We start from the raw sequence: 12555 nt of genomic DNA, 5'->3' as shown, positions 1-12555 counted from the left end.
TTTCCAGCCAGCCTGGTTGTTTTCATTTCTTTTGTCTGAAGTTCCTGAGAGGAAGGTTTTATTTTCAGCGGTTTGATTAATTCACAGCTTGAGCCCCGGGTTGTTTGTTATGTAATTGCGGCCCTCGGCTTCAGGAGAGCGCCCCTCCCCCGCGCCCCTCCCCGCCCGGGTGGGCCGCGCGCCGGCTTCCTGGCTGCTGGCCGGGCCCGCGCTGGGCGGGACCCAGGCGCACCCCAGAGCCCTGCTGGGCCGCGCGGGGGGTCTCTTCTCCTCGCCTCTCTCCTCACCCTGCAGTGCCCCTCCTGGACCCCACACCAAGCCCCCAGGGCACCTTGCCCTTTGAAAAGTGGCAAGGGAGTCTGGTCTGGTCTGGTCTGCAGGATGGCATCAAATCGAGCAGATACGTCTTATTCGGCTGGAATGCTTTCCGTTATTTCAAGTGAAATACTGTGTATGTATACAGTTGTGTACGTCTGTCCTATGTAGCACATGGCATCATTCCTTATAAGAAGCATTTTGTTATACAGAGGTGATGTAATATACAAATATTATACTGCACCTGCAATTTAAGTTGAGGGATATTTTACTCTATATAATTTTTGCCTTACATTCCCCTCCTAAAAATGTAATGCCCGTGTAAACAGAATTTTTTTAAAGTTTTATTTAACACAGCTTTTCAAACTACTATGTATCAGAATCACCAGGAGGGCTTGTTAAAACAGATTCATGGCCTCACCCACAGAAATCCTGATTTGTGCCTGACCCATGACTTCACCTTTCAAACTAGCCCCCAGGCTATGCCGGCTGCCTCCCTTTGCTGCATTCCAACCGGCTGTGCTTTAACAAAGGCACCAAGCACTCTTCTGAACACCTTGTAAATATCAATTCATCACTTCACACTGTCCATTTTACAGATGAGAAAACAGGTACGGAAAGGTTAAGTAACTTGCCATAGATTCCTCAGCAGCTCCTGGAGTAGCTGAGGCAAGACGCATGCCTTCTGGGAACCTGCTGTGTGTCCCAGCTGGTCTTGTCTCTCTGACTTTGGAGGGGGAGCAGGTGAGCTCTGGACATCTGCTGCTATGGCCTTGAGCCTGGCAATACCACCGAAAACGACTCCAGGATCCTGCTCAGCTACTTGGTGATCTCACACGGCATGGTGTCAGCAACAGAAGTAGGAGATTCAGTCTCTGCTTTCATTACACCGGGGATTGCAGAGGCCCGGAGCGGGCCAGACTCTAATTGAGAGACTCCAACCAGATACAAGAAAGTATTTCTCGGAAAGCTACTCATCTCTTAGGTCACTTCAACTCACCTCACTTTTGGTAAATAGATAGATGGATTCAAGGAATAGTTGGAAATAGTTCACTTTTATCTTGCCTCTACTATAAGGAAAGCAAAGAACAAGTGTATGGGGTAGTCAATACTTGGTTTCGCTTTAGGGGAGTAGGAGAGAGTGTGAAAGTGAAATTCGCTCAGTCGCCTCCGATTGCGTCTCCGTGGACCGTAGCCCTCCAGGCTCCTCTGTCCCTGCGATTCTCCAGGCAAGAACACTGGAGTGGGTTGCCATTCCCTTCTCCAGGGGAACTTCCCAACCCAGGGATTGAACCCAGGTCTCCCACGTTGCAGGTGGATTCTTTACCATCTGAGCCTCAATCCCAGTTATTGCCCCAGACTAAATTCAAGAGAGTTCAAGCCCAGATTTTTATGTGCTATCTCTTGATTTTTAAATTTTGATAACTAATTACAAATATGTACTTAGACATACACAGACACAGACTGTATATATGATCTCGGTTTTACTGGGCTCGGAAACAGCCAGTTAAGTTTCTAGCCTTCTCAGTGGAACCCATCAGCCTGCTAGTCCCAATGCTGCAATAAGCAGGGAACAACAGAAGGTGGCCCAGTCTCCTCTTGGCCTTTCTATTTAAAAAAAAAAAAAGGGCGGGGGGGGGTGGTACAGAATCTTTTCCAGTCACAGTGAGTTCCAAGTGGGGCTTGTCTTTTGCGTGCGCATACCTGTTTGGGGCTGGAACATCAGTCAACAGCAGTCACTCCCCGGGGGCTCAGGTCCTCCTCCCTGACTCGGCCCCTCCTCCCTCAGGATGTCTATGAGGAGCCCTGGCTCTGCCCAGCTGGTCCTGGATGAAGTTGGCACCATGGTGAACTGTACTGTCAAGGCAGAGGGGAAGAAGGAGCCCTGTTACCCGGACCCCCAAGGCTCGGCCACTGCAGCTGAATCGCAGCTTGGAGACCCAGCGCGCCCCCCCCAGAATGGTGCTGACCTGCAAGCTCCAGCCCAGGTGCCCAGCAGTCTCTTGGGTCCCCTGGGTCAGTGTCCCCAGCCTGCCTCTGCAGCCCCTGTGCATGTGCCCATCCCCCTGGTGGATGGGTCAGGCACCCACCAGGGGCCCCTGGGTCAGTGTCCCCAGCCTGCCTCTGCAGCCCCTGTTTGTGTGCTTATCCCCCTGGTGGATGGGCCAGGCACCCACCAGCCTAGCAGGGGACAGGGGCAGGTACACGGGTGGGTGGGTGGGTCAGGCTACCTGTCTGAGCAGGACATGGACTCACTCCTGTCCTCACTCACCTGATATTAACTGCTCGCCTCTGTGTGACCAGTCCTTACCCTTGAGGACTAGTTGAGAAATAAGATACACGCGTTTACAGTCTGGCTTAAAGATAATCTACTAGCTCTGTCTAGTAGTAGAAATCTACTACTTTTGAATCTACTGCTGATTTGAGAAAAATCAGTCTTATTACCCAAACCAGAGTTTAAATCACTATTAAAGACAATATGATTCCTCATCCTTAAAATGAAGGAGCTGAACTGTATGAGTGGTAATGATTCTTTTTGCTCTTAGAAATTCCATGATTCCATTTAAGAGATGTAAAAGGAAATATGTAATCAAAGGCAAATGAGAAAATAAATAAATTAAAAAAAAAAAAAGGCAAATGAGTGAAAATGAGGAGAGTTTTAGGGCTCCGAGGAAGGATCCAGCCAGGAGGAGTAGGCAAAAGGGGGCTGGAAGTAGGGGTAGTGAATCAAGGAGGACTTCCTGGAGGAGTAAGACTTTAAGCTGAGCCTTAAAGAATGGAGAAGACTCAGATGAGAAGAGGAGAAAGGGGACAATGTCTGAAAGAGGGTGGGAGCGGGGACCCTGAAAGTAACCAGCCAGGCTGGAGAGTAGGTGCATGTAAGGGAGGAATAATTAATAGCTGACTTTTGGCCTTTGCCTCTGCAATGGCAAACCTCATTCATATGCATTAACTCCTTTGATCCCAGCTACAATCCTATGGCAAAAGGAGGTATAAGTATTTCCATTTTCAGAAGAGGGAGGTCAGGTTCATAGAAGTTCAGGAACTCATATGGGATTAAGCACATTGTGAGTCAGTGAGCCCAGATCTCGTCTTAAAACCTTTTGTTCTTTTCACAAAGTCTATTAAGCCAAGTCAGGGCAAAGGTCAGGAGGTGGGGAGAGAAGGCCCTACTAAAGGCTGGGAGCTGGGTAGATTCTGGGGTTCCCCAGGGCACACACCCTTGGAGTGTTCAGCACCCCCCCCACCTGTCCCTCTTGTCTTACGGTGGCAGGGACATTCAGTGTGTCTTGCAGGACAGCAGCTCCCTGGAGAACAGTGGGTCCCCGGAACCCAGGAGACCAGGAGGTTCCGAGGCTGCTTCTGGAAGCCAGGAGAAGCTGGACTTCAACAGAAATTTAAAAGAAGGTGAGACGTCTGCCCTAGTTAGAGACGGGGGCCTGGTGGGGCAGTGTTAGGATCGTGCTTCTCAGCCTTCTGGTGTCTTCCAGTTGTGCCGGCCATCGAGAAGCTGCTGTCCAGTGACTGGAAGGAGAAGTTCCTGGGAAGGAGCTCTGTGGAAACCAAAGATGTCAAAGGTGAAGGCCCATGTGGGTGGGCAAGGGGGAGATCTCTGAACCCCCTTCCCTTCTCCAGGCCTGGCCATGCAGTCTAGGCCCGCAGGGCAATTTCTGGGATTCTTAGCTCCCTCACACATGACCTGAGCCCCTCTGGCTGCTGCCTGGCCCTAGGGGTCAGTACCATTCTTCACCCAAGCGTGAAGGTGCCTGCCTATTTCCGTGCAGCAGAGGCCTGGTGGGAATCAAGTCCCCCCCCCCACTCCGCCTCCCTTGTGACCTTGGGCATGTCATTGCCACTTTCCATATCTCACTATAAAATGGAATGTTCCCTTTCACTGCTGGAAATTAATTCTAGGCTATCAGGACCTCACTCAGTATATTAAAGTGTGTTTGCTTAGGTTCACTCCCAGTGTGGCTGTTTAATTTTCTGAGAGGAAACTTTAAAATAACGCAGATCCCCAGATTCAAGACCCACAAAGGATAGGGACCTAGGCCTTTGTATATTTCAAAGGTTCCCTGAGTAATTCTGATGCAAATGGTCTGTATGCTGGCACTTAGGAGTAACTGCTGCATCTGATCTGAGCCACACTAGAGACAAGTTAGACGTCGCTAGATGAGGGCCGTGTACCCGATCCAGGACTGAGCTTTACATTCAGTTCCCTTGCCCTCACAGCAGCCCTGTGAGGTGACGACCACAGTGCTTATTTATAGATTCAAAAAACCATAAAGTGCAGAGGTGTTGGTTGCTTGCCCAACAGCTCCCGGGGGGAATGGGTTAATAGGGGAATTTGAACCCAGATCTGTCTTGCTCCAAAGCCTGCATGTGTCCCTCTGGACTCTCCTGCGGGACAGTTACCCACCTGGCCCAGTGGCGCTGGGCCCTTGAGGACACCCCAGGGGTGTGCCAGGCCTGAGATGTCCCACCATCAGCATTTGCAGGGCCTGGAAGAGCAGCTGATGGTGGGGAACTTCCAGAGTGACCAGTGGTCAGCTGACTAGATGAGGAGTCTGCTCCAGGGCAAGGATCATGCCCCAGTCTTCTCTGTGGTCCAGTCCCTGGCAGGGGCCTGGGGGATAGGAATTGCTCAGTGTCCTACGGATGAACCAGTGGACAGAGGAACGGACAAAAGTTGTCAACAGTGGCTCTTTCCCTGTGGAGCAGGGACCAAGGAGAGCCTGGCGGAGAAGGAGCTGCAGCTTCTGGTCATGATCCACCAGCTGTCCGCCCTGCGGGACCAGCTCCTGACAGCGCACTCAGAGCAGAAGAACATGGCCGCGATGCTCCTGGAGAAGCAGCAGCAGCAGATGGAGCTGGCCCGGCAGCAGCAGGAACAGGTGGGCCCTGCTCTCCAGGGCGGGCACCTTCAGGGCATAGCAGGGAGCGTGGTGGGCCCTGCTCCCCAGGGCAGGCACCTTCGGGGCATAGCAGGGAGCGTGGTAGGCCCTGCTCTCCAGGGTGGGCACCCTCAGGGCAGAGCGGGGAGCATGGTGGGCTCTGCTCTCCAGGGCGGGCACCCTCAGGGCACAGTGGGGAGCATGGTGGGCCCTGCTCCCCAGGGCGGGCACCCTCAGGGCACAGTAGGGAGCGTGAGGGGCCCTGCTCCCCAGGGCAGGCACCTTCAGGGCATAGCGGGGAGAATGGTGGGCCCTGCTCTTCAGGCGGGCACCTTCAGGGCACAGCGGGGAGCGTGCAGCAGGCCTGACTGGCGCAGGCCGAGGTCACGGGCAGGTGGGGAGGGGGCCACAGGAAGGGGCTGGGATTCCCGCCTCTGGGGTGCATCAGTCCTTGCAAGAGGACCAGGGTGGAGGGTGCTGGGGGCCTCTGAGCGAAAGCAACCAGCTGCTTCCTGCCCACCCTCCCTGTCTGGTCTCCAAGGGGAGCTCTGCAAAGGGAGAGTAAATCCTGGGGGCTGGCCAGCTGGCTTCTTATCCTGTCCAGCTGTCCTGCCTGTCCGTCCACTGGTGTGGAAGGCAGGCTATGGATGGGGCTGCAAAGGCTTATGGGAAGTGGGATCCTGGGGCCTAATGTCCACACTCCCGTTGCCTACTCTTTCCTTCTGCCAGATCGCTAAGCAGCAGCAACAGCTGATTCAGCAGCAGCACAAAATCAACCTCCTTCAGCAGCAGATCCAGGTAAAGGGGGGAAGGCTGGGCTCTGGGAGGGCTGGAGGTTGAGGGGCTGACACCAGTGTGCACAGGCGTTGTGAACAGGGAAAGACAGTGGCTGTGGATTGAGCAGAACCACTCAAGCGTGACCCCACTCAAGCATGACCCTAAGCATGCGGGCTCATTTTTGCTCTAGCCCCTTCCCTTGTTTTTGTCCCCCGTTTCAAGGGCAGGGCCCAGAAAGTCTTCCTCCCAGTGGGGATCTGAGGGAGCAGACAGGGGCCCACGGAGTGGGTGTGGGGTCAGGTGGATCCTTTTGAAAACTGCCCTCGGCCTGTGTCTCTCTTCCCCTGGTCCACCCTGTGTGTCCAGGCCTGACCACAGCTGGGTAACTGGTTGGGACCCCCAGGGACTTAGCCAGTGTTTCTTTGCCCTCAGCAGGTCAACATGCCTTACGTCATGATTCCAGCCTTCCCCCCAAGCCACCAACCTCTGCCTGTTACCCCCGACTCCCAGCTGGCTCTGCCCATTCAGCCCATCCCCTGCAAGCCAGGTGAGTGTGGGCAGGGAGGGCCAGCCTGAGGTCAGGGAAGGAGCCCAGGAATCGCTGTCGTCCATCGGTTTGCAGTGTCACCTTTCTGGGTCTCAGTTTGGGATCTGTCTAGTCGAAAAATAATCCCTTCTTTCTGAATGTCACTGGGAGAATGGGAAGAAACAGCACACAGCCGTCAAGTGCTTTCCAGACCGAGGGTGCTGCCAGTCTAGGTCTAGTCTCCCAGTTCTGGGACACTTCTTGTACCAGAATATCAAGACTTGAACATTAACTGATTTATACAGCTCCCGAATTCACACTCCCGCTCTGCTCTGCCCCGTCATGGGACTCGGTGACCGCAGAACAGAGCACCCACCGTGCGTCCGGCACTGACGAGTTGCTGGGCAGCCATGGGGTGATGAAATGTAGACTCTGAGCTCAAGGAGCTTATGGTCCCGGGAGGGAGACAGCAGAGAACCAACTGCCAGGGAAACTGGGAGGGCTTCTTGCGGTGCTCACTTGGGTCCTGGGGGCGCAGACTTGTGAGGATGAAGCCGGGAGCTGAGGGTGGAGGGCCAGGGCCTGGATCCTGGGGCCGGAAGCCCAGTGGGGTGTCGGAGTGGGATGGCAGCGAGTGGGACACGCCTGGGGAGGGCGGCAGGGCTGAGCATGGACTCTGGAATTTATCTGTAGGATGTGGGATGTGCACGGACATTTCAGTAGAGGCCGCGTTGTCACACTGGCTATGGGTGGTGGGGAACAGGGTGGGTACCAGGTGGAGTTGAGACCAGGTTGGGGGCTGTTGGGGGGATTCTCGAGATGGGGGTGACAGCCCGAATGAAGGCAGCGTGGGATGGAGGCGGCGAGGGAGCTGTGAGCACGGAGTCCTTAGGAGCGGCCCCGGGGGCAGGCAGAGGCACTGCCCGTCACTGGTCCAGGAGGGGAGCAGGTTTTAAGTCAGCTCCCTCTGGGTGATGTTCCTGTTCCGGGTGAGAAACGGCAGAGGAAATCCAGTGTGGGTCCAGCAGCAAGGCCTTTGGGCTGTGGGCACAGTTCCTGGGTCAGCTCCCCTGATTCAGGGTGGAGGCAGGGAAAACATAAAAGCCTGGAAAGTCAGGCCCTACTTTGAGGGCAGCTTCCTGGGGTGAAGGCATGGGAACTGGGGGTGGAGCGGGGTGAAGGGGAGGGCGGGTTGCACAAAACCACAGCACCTCCAGGTGTTCACCAGCCGAGCTGCAGGGCTGAGGAGGGCAGGAGCCTGGGCGGGGATGGGACCACAGCCTCGTGGAAAAGGGGGACAGGAAATACATTTTGGGAGACCTGCACTGGCCAGATCATGAACTCCTTATTGCCAAATTCAGACTGAAATTGAAGAAAGGAGGGAAAACCTCTAGACCATTCAGGTATGACCTCAATCAAATCCCTTATGATTATACAGTGGAAGTGAGAAATAGATTTAAGGGTCTAGATCTGATAGATAGAGTGCCTGATGAACTATGGAATGAGGTTCGTGACATTGTACAGGAGACAGGCCTCAAGACCATCCCCGTGGAAAAGAAATGCAAAAAGCAAAATGGCTGTCTGGGGAGACCTTACAAATAACTCTGAAAAGAAGAGAGGCGAAAAGCAAAGGAGAAAAGGAAAGATATAAGCATCTGAATGCAGAGTTCCAAAGAATAGCAAGAAGAGATAAGAAAGCCTTCTTCAGCGATCAATGCAAAGAAATAGAGGAAAAGAAGAGAATGGGAAAGACTAGAGATCTCTTCAAGAAAATTAGAGATACCAAGGGAACATTTCATGCAAAGATGGGCTCGATAAAGGACAGAAATGGTCTGGACCTAACAGAAGCAGAAGATATTAAGAAGAGGTGGCATGAATACACGGAAGAACTGTACAAAAAAGATCTTCACGACCCGGATAATCGTGATGATGTGATCACTAATCTAGAGCCAGACATCCTGGAATGTGAAGTCAAGTGGGTCTTAGAAAGCATCACCATGAACAAAGCTAGTGGAGGTGATGGAATTCCAGTGGAGCTCTTTCAAATCCTGAAAGATGATGCTGTGAAAGTGCTGCACTCAATATGCCAGCAAGTTTGGAAAACTCAGCAGTGGCCACAGGACTGGAAAAGGTCAGTTTTCATTCCAATCCTAAAGAAAGGCAATGCCAAAGAATGCTCAAACTACCGCACAATTGCACTCGTCTCACATGCTAGTAAAGTAATGCTCAAAATTCTCCAAGCCAGGCTTCAGCAATATGTGAACCGTGAACTCCCTGATGTTCAAGCTGGTTTTCGAAAAGGCAGAGGAACCAGAGATCAAATTGCCAACATCCGCTGGATCATGGAAAAAGCAAGAGAGTTCCAGAAAAACATCTATTTCTGCTTTATTGACTATGCCAAAGCCTTTGACTGTGTGGATCACAATAAACTGTGAGAAATTCTGAAAGAGATGGGAATACCAGACCACCTGACCTGCCTCTTGAGAAATCTGTATGCAGGTCAGGAAGCAATAGTTAGAACCGGACATGGAACAACAGACTGATTCCAAGTAGGAAAAGGAGTACGTCAAGGCTGTATATTGTCACCCTGCTTATTTAACTTATATGCAGAGTACATCATGAGAAACGCTGGACTGGAAGAAACACAAGCTGGAATCAAGATCGCTGGGAGAAATATCAATAACCTCAGATATGCAGATGACACCAACCTTATGGCAGAAAGTGAAGAGGAGCTAAAAAGCCTCTTGATGAAAGTGAAAGAGGAGAGTGAAAAAGTTGGCTTAAAGCTCAACATTCAGAAAACAAAGATCATGGCATCTGGTCCCATCACTTCATGGGAAATAGATGGGGAAACAGTGGAAACAGTGTCAGACTTTATTTTTTGGGCTCCAAAATCACTGCAGATGGTGACTGTAGCCATGAAATTAAAAGACGCTTACTCCTTGGAAGAAAAGTTATGACCAACCTAGACAGCATATTCAAAAGCAGAGACATTACTTTGCCGACTAAGGTCCGTCTAGTCAAGGCTATGGTTTTTCCAGTGGTCATGTATGGATGTGAGAGTTGGACTGTGAAGAAGGCTGAGCGCCGAAGAATTGATGCTTTTGAACTGTGGTGTTGGAGAAGACTCTTGAGGGTCCCTTGGACTGCAAGGAGATCCAACCAGTCTATTCTGAAGGAGATCAGCCCTGGGATTTCTTTGGAAGGAATGATGCTAAAGCTGAAGCTCCAGTACTTTGGCCACCTCATGCGAAGAGTTGACTCATTGGAAAAGACTCTGATGCTGGGAGGGATTGGGGGCCAGAGGAGAAGGGGGCGACCCAGGATGAGATGGCTGGATGGCATCACGGACTCGATGGACGTGAGTCTGAGTGAACTCCAGGAGATGGTAATGGACAGGGAGGCCTGGGGTGTTGAGATTCATGGGGTCACAAAGAGCCGGACACGACTGAGCGACTGAACTGAACTGAACTGCACTGGCCAGGCTACCACCTGCTTTATCTGCTCGCAGACCCTAGTGGGCAGGGAGCCCTGTGGCTGCCAGCTGCGCTGCCAGCTTGTGAGCGTTAGTGGTGCCCACAGCCCATAGAACAGGGTCCAAACTCCCAGGCTCAGCTTCACAGGCCGCAAGCCCTGCTGGTCCACGGCGTGCCGCCCTCACTTCCCACCTTCTGCTTTGGCACCCGCCCCCCTCCAGTGCCCCTGCCCTCCCCCTGGGAGGCCTGCTCCGGTCCCCCCAGCTGAACAGAGTTGTCTGGCATGCCACGCACACAGCCCATATCACCACCGATCACGTCGGCAGAGGCTTATTATCTACATGGCTCATCTCTCCATCTCAATTGTCAAGCCAGTGAGGCTGGGCCTCCTTGAGGGAGAATGAGCCCAGCTAGGTAGAAGAGAGCTAGTGCCTGTAGAGGGGTAAGGTCTGGGTTCAGATCTCAGTGCTCCCACACGGGTGCTGTATGGGCACCCGTGTCATTTCTCCGGGTCTCAGTTTCACTATCTGTAAAATGGGATGACGTAAACCAAGTACCTATTAATTTGCCACACACGGGATTATCTTGCTAATGCACATAAGACAGACTGCTAAGTCTCTTCAGTTGTGCCTGGCTCTTGCGACCCTATGGACCGTAGCCCGCCAGGCTCCTCTCTCCGTGGAATTCCAGGCAAGAACACTGGAGTGGGCTGCCATGCCCTCCTCCAGGGGATCTTCCCAATCCAGAGATCAAACCTGCATCTCTAAAGTCTCCTGCACTGGCAGGCAGGCTCTCTACCGCTAGCACCACCTGGGAAAGCCACCCAGCCTGTAGCAGGTACAAAGTCCGTACGTACTACAGTGTACCTACTACAGGCTAGTAGAGCTCATCTTGCCATGGGGTGGGAACTCTATAGTCAGTGAGTTAGGAAGGGCAGAACAGGGTGAAGAAACGGGGTCGGGGTGGGCATAGGAGGCCTCAGCAGCACTCGGGCTGGGAGGCAGTGGTCGGAAGCAAGCTGGGCCTTTGAGCCTCCGCCCGCTTTGAGCTGCTGGGACCTCGTCACGCAGGGTGTCTGCTGTTCTGTGCTCACACAGGACTTTTCTCCTTGCCGCCTTTTCCGTAGTGGAGTATCCGCTGCAGCTACTGCACAGCCCCCCCGCCCCAGTGGTGAAGAGGCCTGGGCCCTTGTCAGCCCACCACCCCCTGCAGGTACTGCTTCCCCCTCAACCGGCCCGGCTCCCTCGGGGATGGGGGCTCCTTTGTGCTCCCCTACCTACCCTCATTTCCCGCCTCCTTGTCTCCTCTGCCCCACTCTGGCCCATGTGCCCCTGGCCCCTCTGGTGTTGCTGACCCTCGGCGCCTCCCTCAGGAACCCTCCCAACCGCTGAACCTCACGGCCAAGCCCAAGGCTTCGGAGCTGCCTAATTCCTCCAGCTCCCCCAACCTGAAGCTGAGCAACTGTGGACCACGTCCCCCAAGCCATGGGGCCCCCACGCTGGACCTGCAGGCCAATCCCCCTAGCCTGCCTTTGGGTAAGCCCCCCCGCCTTTCCCTGCTAAGGGAGAGTGAAGAGGGCAGGATCTGAACAGGTCCGTGACAGTTTCTGTGACCAGGGGTTAGACTCGCTCCTTTCAGCCCCCGTGAGTTTCAGCACTCGGCATCCCAGAGACCCTTCCTGCTCTCCCCGCTGGATCTGACTGGGCAGCACCCCGCGCTCCCACCATCAGAGATCTAGGCCTTTCTCCCGTCCGTCTGTGGGCAACAGGACTCCCTGTCAATGGTGCCCTTGGGGGCATGCAGGGCAGCAGAGGGGAGAAGGGTGCATCACCCCAGAGGTCGCAAGACATGACCTCGCTCAGTCACCCCTCCGTTCCTCTCCCCGCCTTCTCCCCAGGCTTCCTCGGTGAAGGGGACGCTGTCACCAAAGCCATCCAGGATGCCCGACAGCTGCTGCATGGCCATAGCGGAGCCTTAGACCCTTCCCCCAGTGCCCCCTTCCGTAAGGTAGGGGCCCCTCCCCTGCACCCGGGGAGCCGGGGGCACACAGAGGCCGAGGCTACCGAAGGGAAACCAGGGCAGGGAGTGGGGTGTGCAGAGGGGGCTGCTGTGCGAGTTCTCTGTCTCCCCAGGACCTCATTAGCGTGGACACATCTCCAGCCAAGGAGCGGCTGGAGGACAGCTGTGTGCACCCACTGGAAGAAGCCATGCTGGGCTGTGACATGGACGGTGAGGATCTGCGGCCGTTCCTGCTCCCCGCCAGGGCCTGGTGTCTGTCTGCAACCCCTTCTCCCCCAGGCGGTCTGTGGAGTCCCCTTACCGGTCCCTCCCCCATCTGTCTCTCGTCCCTGGGCCCCTGACAGTCTTCCCTGGCTGCTGCAGGAGGCTCCAGTGACCCCTGGTGGTGACGGAAGGGAAGTTCTTCCACCAGCCCTGGAGGACACTCCTTACCCACACTGGCTGCCCTGGGGGACTCTCCTTACCCCACACTAACTGCCCTGGAGGACACTCCTTACCCCACACTGGCTGCCCTGGAGGACACTCCTTACCCCACACTGGCTGCCCT

The 12555-nt window shown here is 54.2% G+C and overlaps 1 protein-coding gene across 6 annotated transcripts in view; it reads left to right on the top strand.

Moving 5' to 3' along the window:
- SOX13 (SRY-box transcription factor 13) overlaps window positions 1-12555 on the top strand; it is a 39026-nt gene that overhangs the window by 21965 nt on the left and 4506 nt on the right. For 4 of the 6 annotated variants that reach the window (XM_040263029.1, XM_040263028.1, XM_040263031.1 and 1 more), the window contains 10 exons: window positions 2105-2303; window positions 3612-3723; window positions 3807-3893; window positions 5038-5210; window positions 5940-6008; window positions 6420-6534; window positions 11116-11201; window positions 11362-11524; window positions 11887-11996; window positions 12122-12218. In XM_040263029.1, coding sequence (XP_040118963.1) covers window positions 2106-2303; window positions 3612-3723; window positions 3807-3893; window positions 5038-5210; window positions 5940-6008; window positions 6420-6534; window positions 11116-11201; window positions 11362-11524; window positions 11887-11996; window positions 12122-12218 — 1210 coding nt within the window. In that variant the 5' untranslated portion in view covers window position 2105. Of the gene's footprint in view, window positions 1-291; window positions 1326-2104; window positions 2304-3611; window positions 3724-3806; window positions 3894-5037; window positions 5211-5939; window positions 6009-6419; window positions 6535-11115; window positions 11202-11361; window positions 11525-11886; window positions 11997-12121; window positions 12219-12555 lie in introns of those variants that run through there. The other 2 variants (XM_040263030.1, XM_040263032.1) reach the window with 2 other exon arrangements.

The sequence above is a fragment of the Oryx dammah genome, unplaced genomic scaffold (genome assembly GCF_014754425.2).
Source record: "Oryx dammah isolate SB20612 unplaced genomic scaffold, SCBI_Odam_1.1 HiC_scaffold_21, whole genome shotgun sequence".
In the NCBI taxonomy this organism is placed as follows: Eukaryota; Metazoa; Chordata; class Mammalia; order Artiodactyla; family Bovidae; genus Oryx; species Oryx dammah.
Note: the sequence above shows the minus strand (reverse complement) of the source record. Positions and strands in the feature narration are given on the sequence as shown.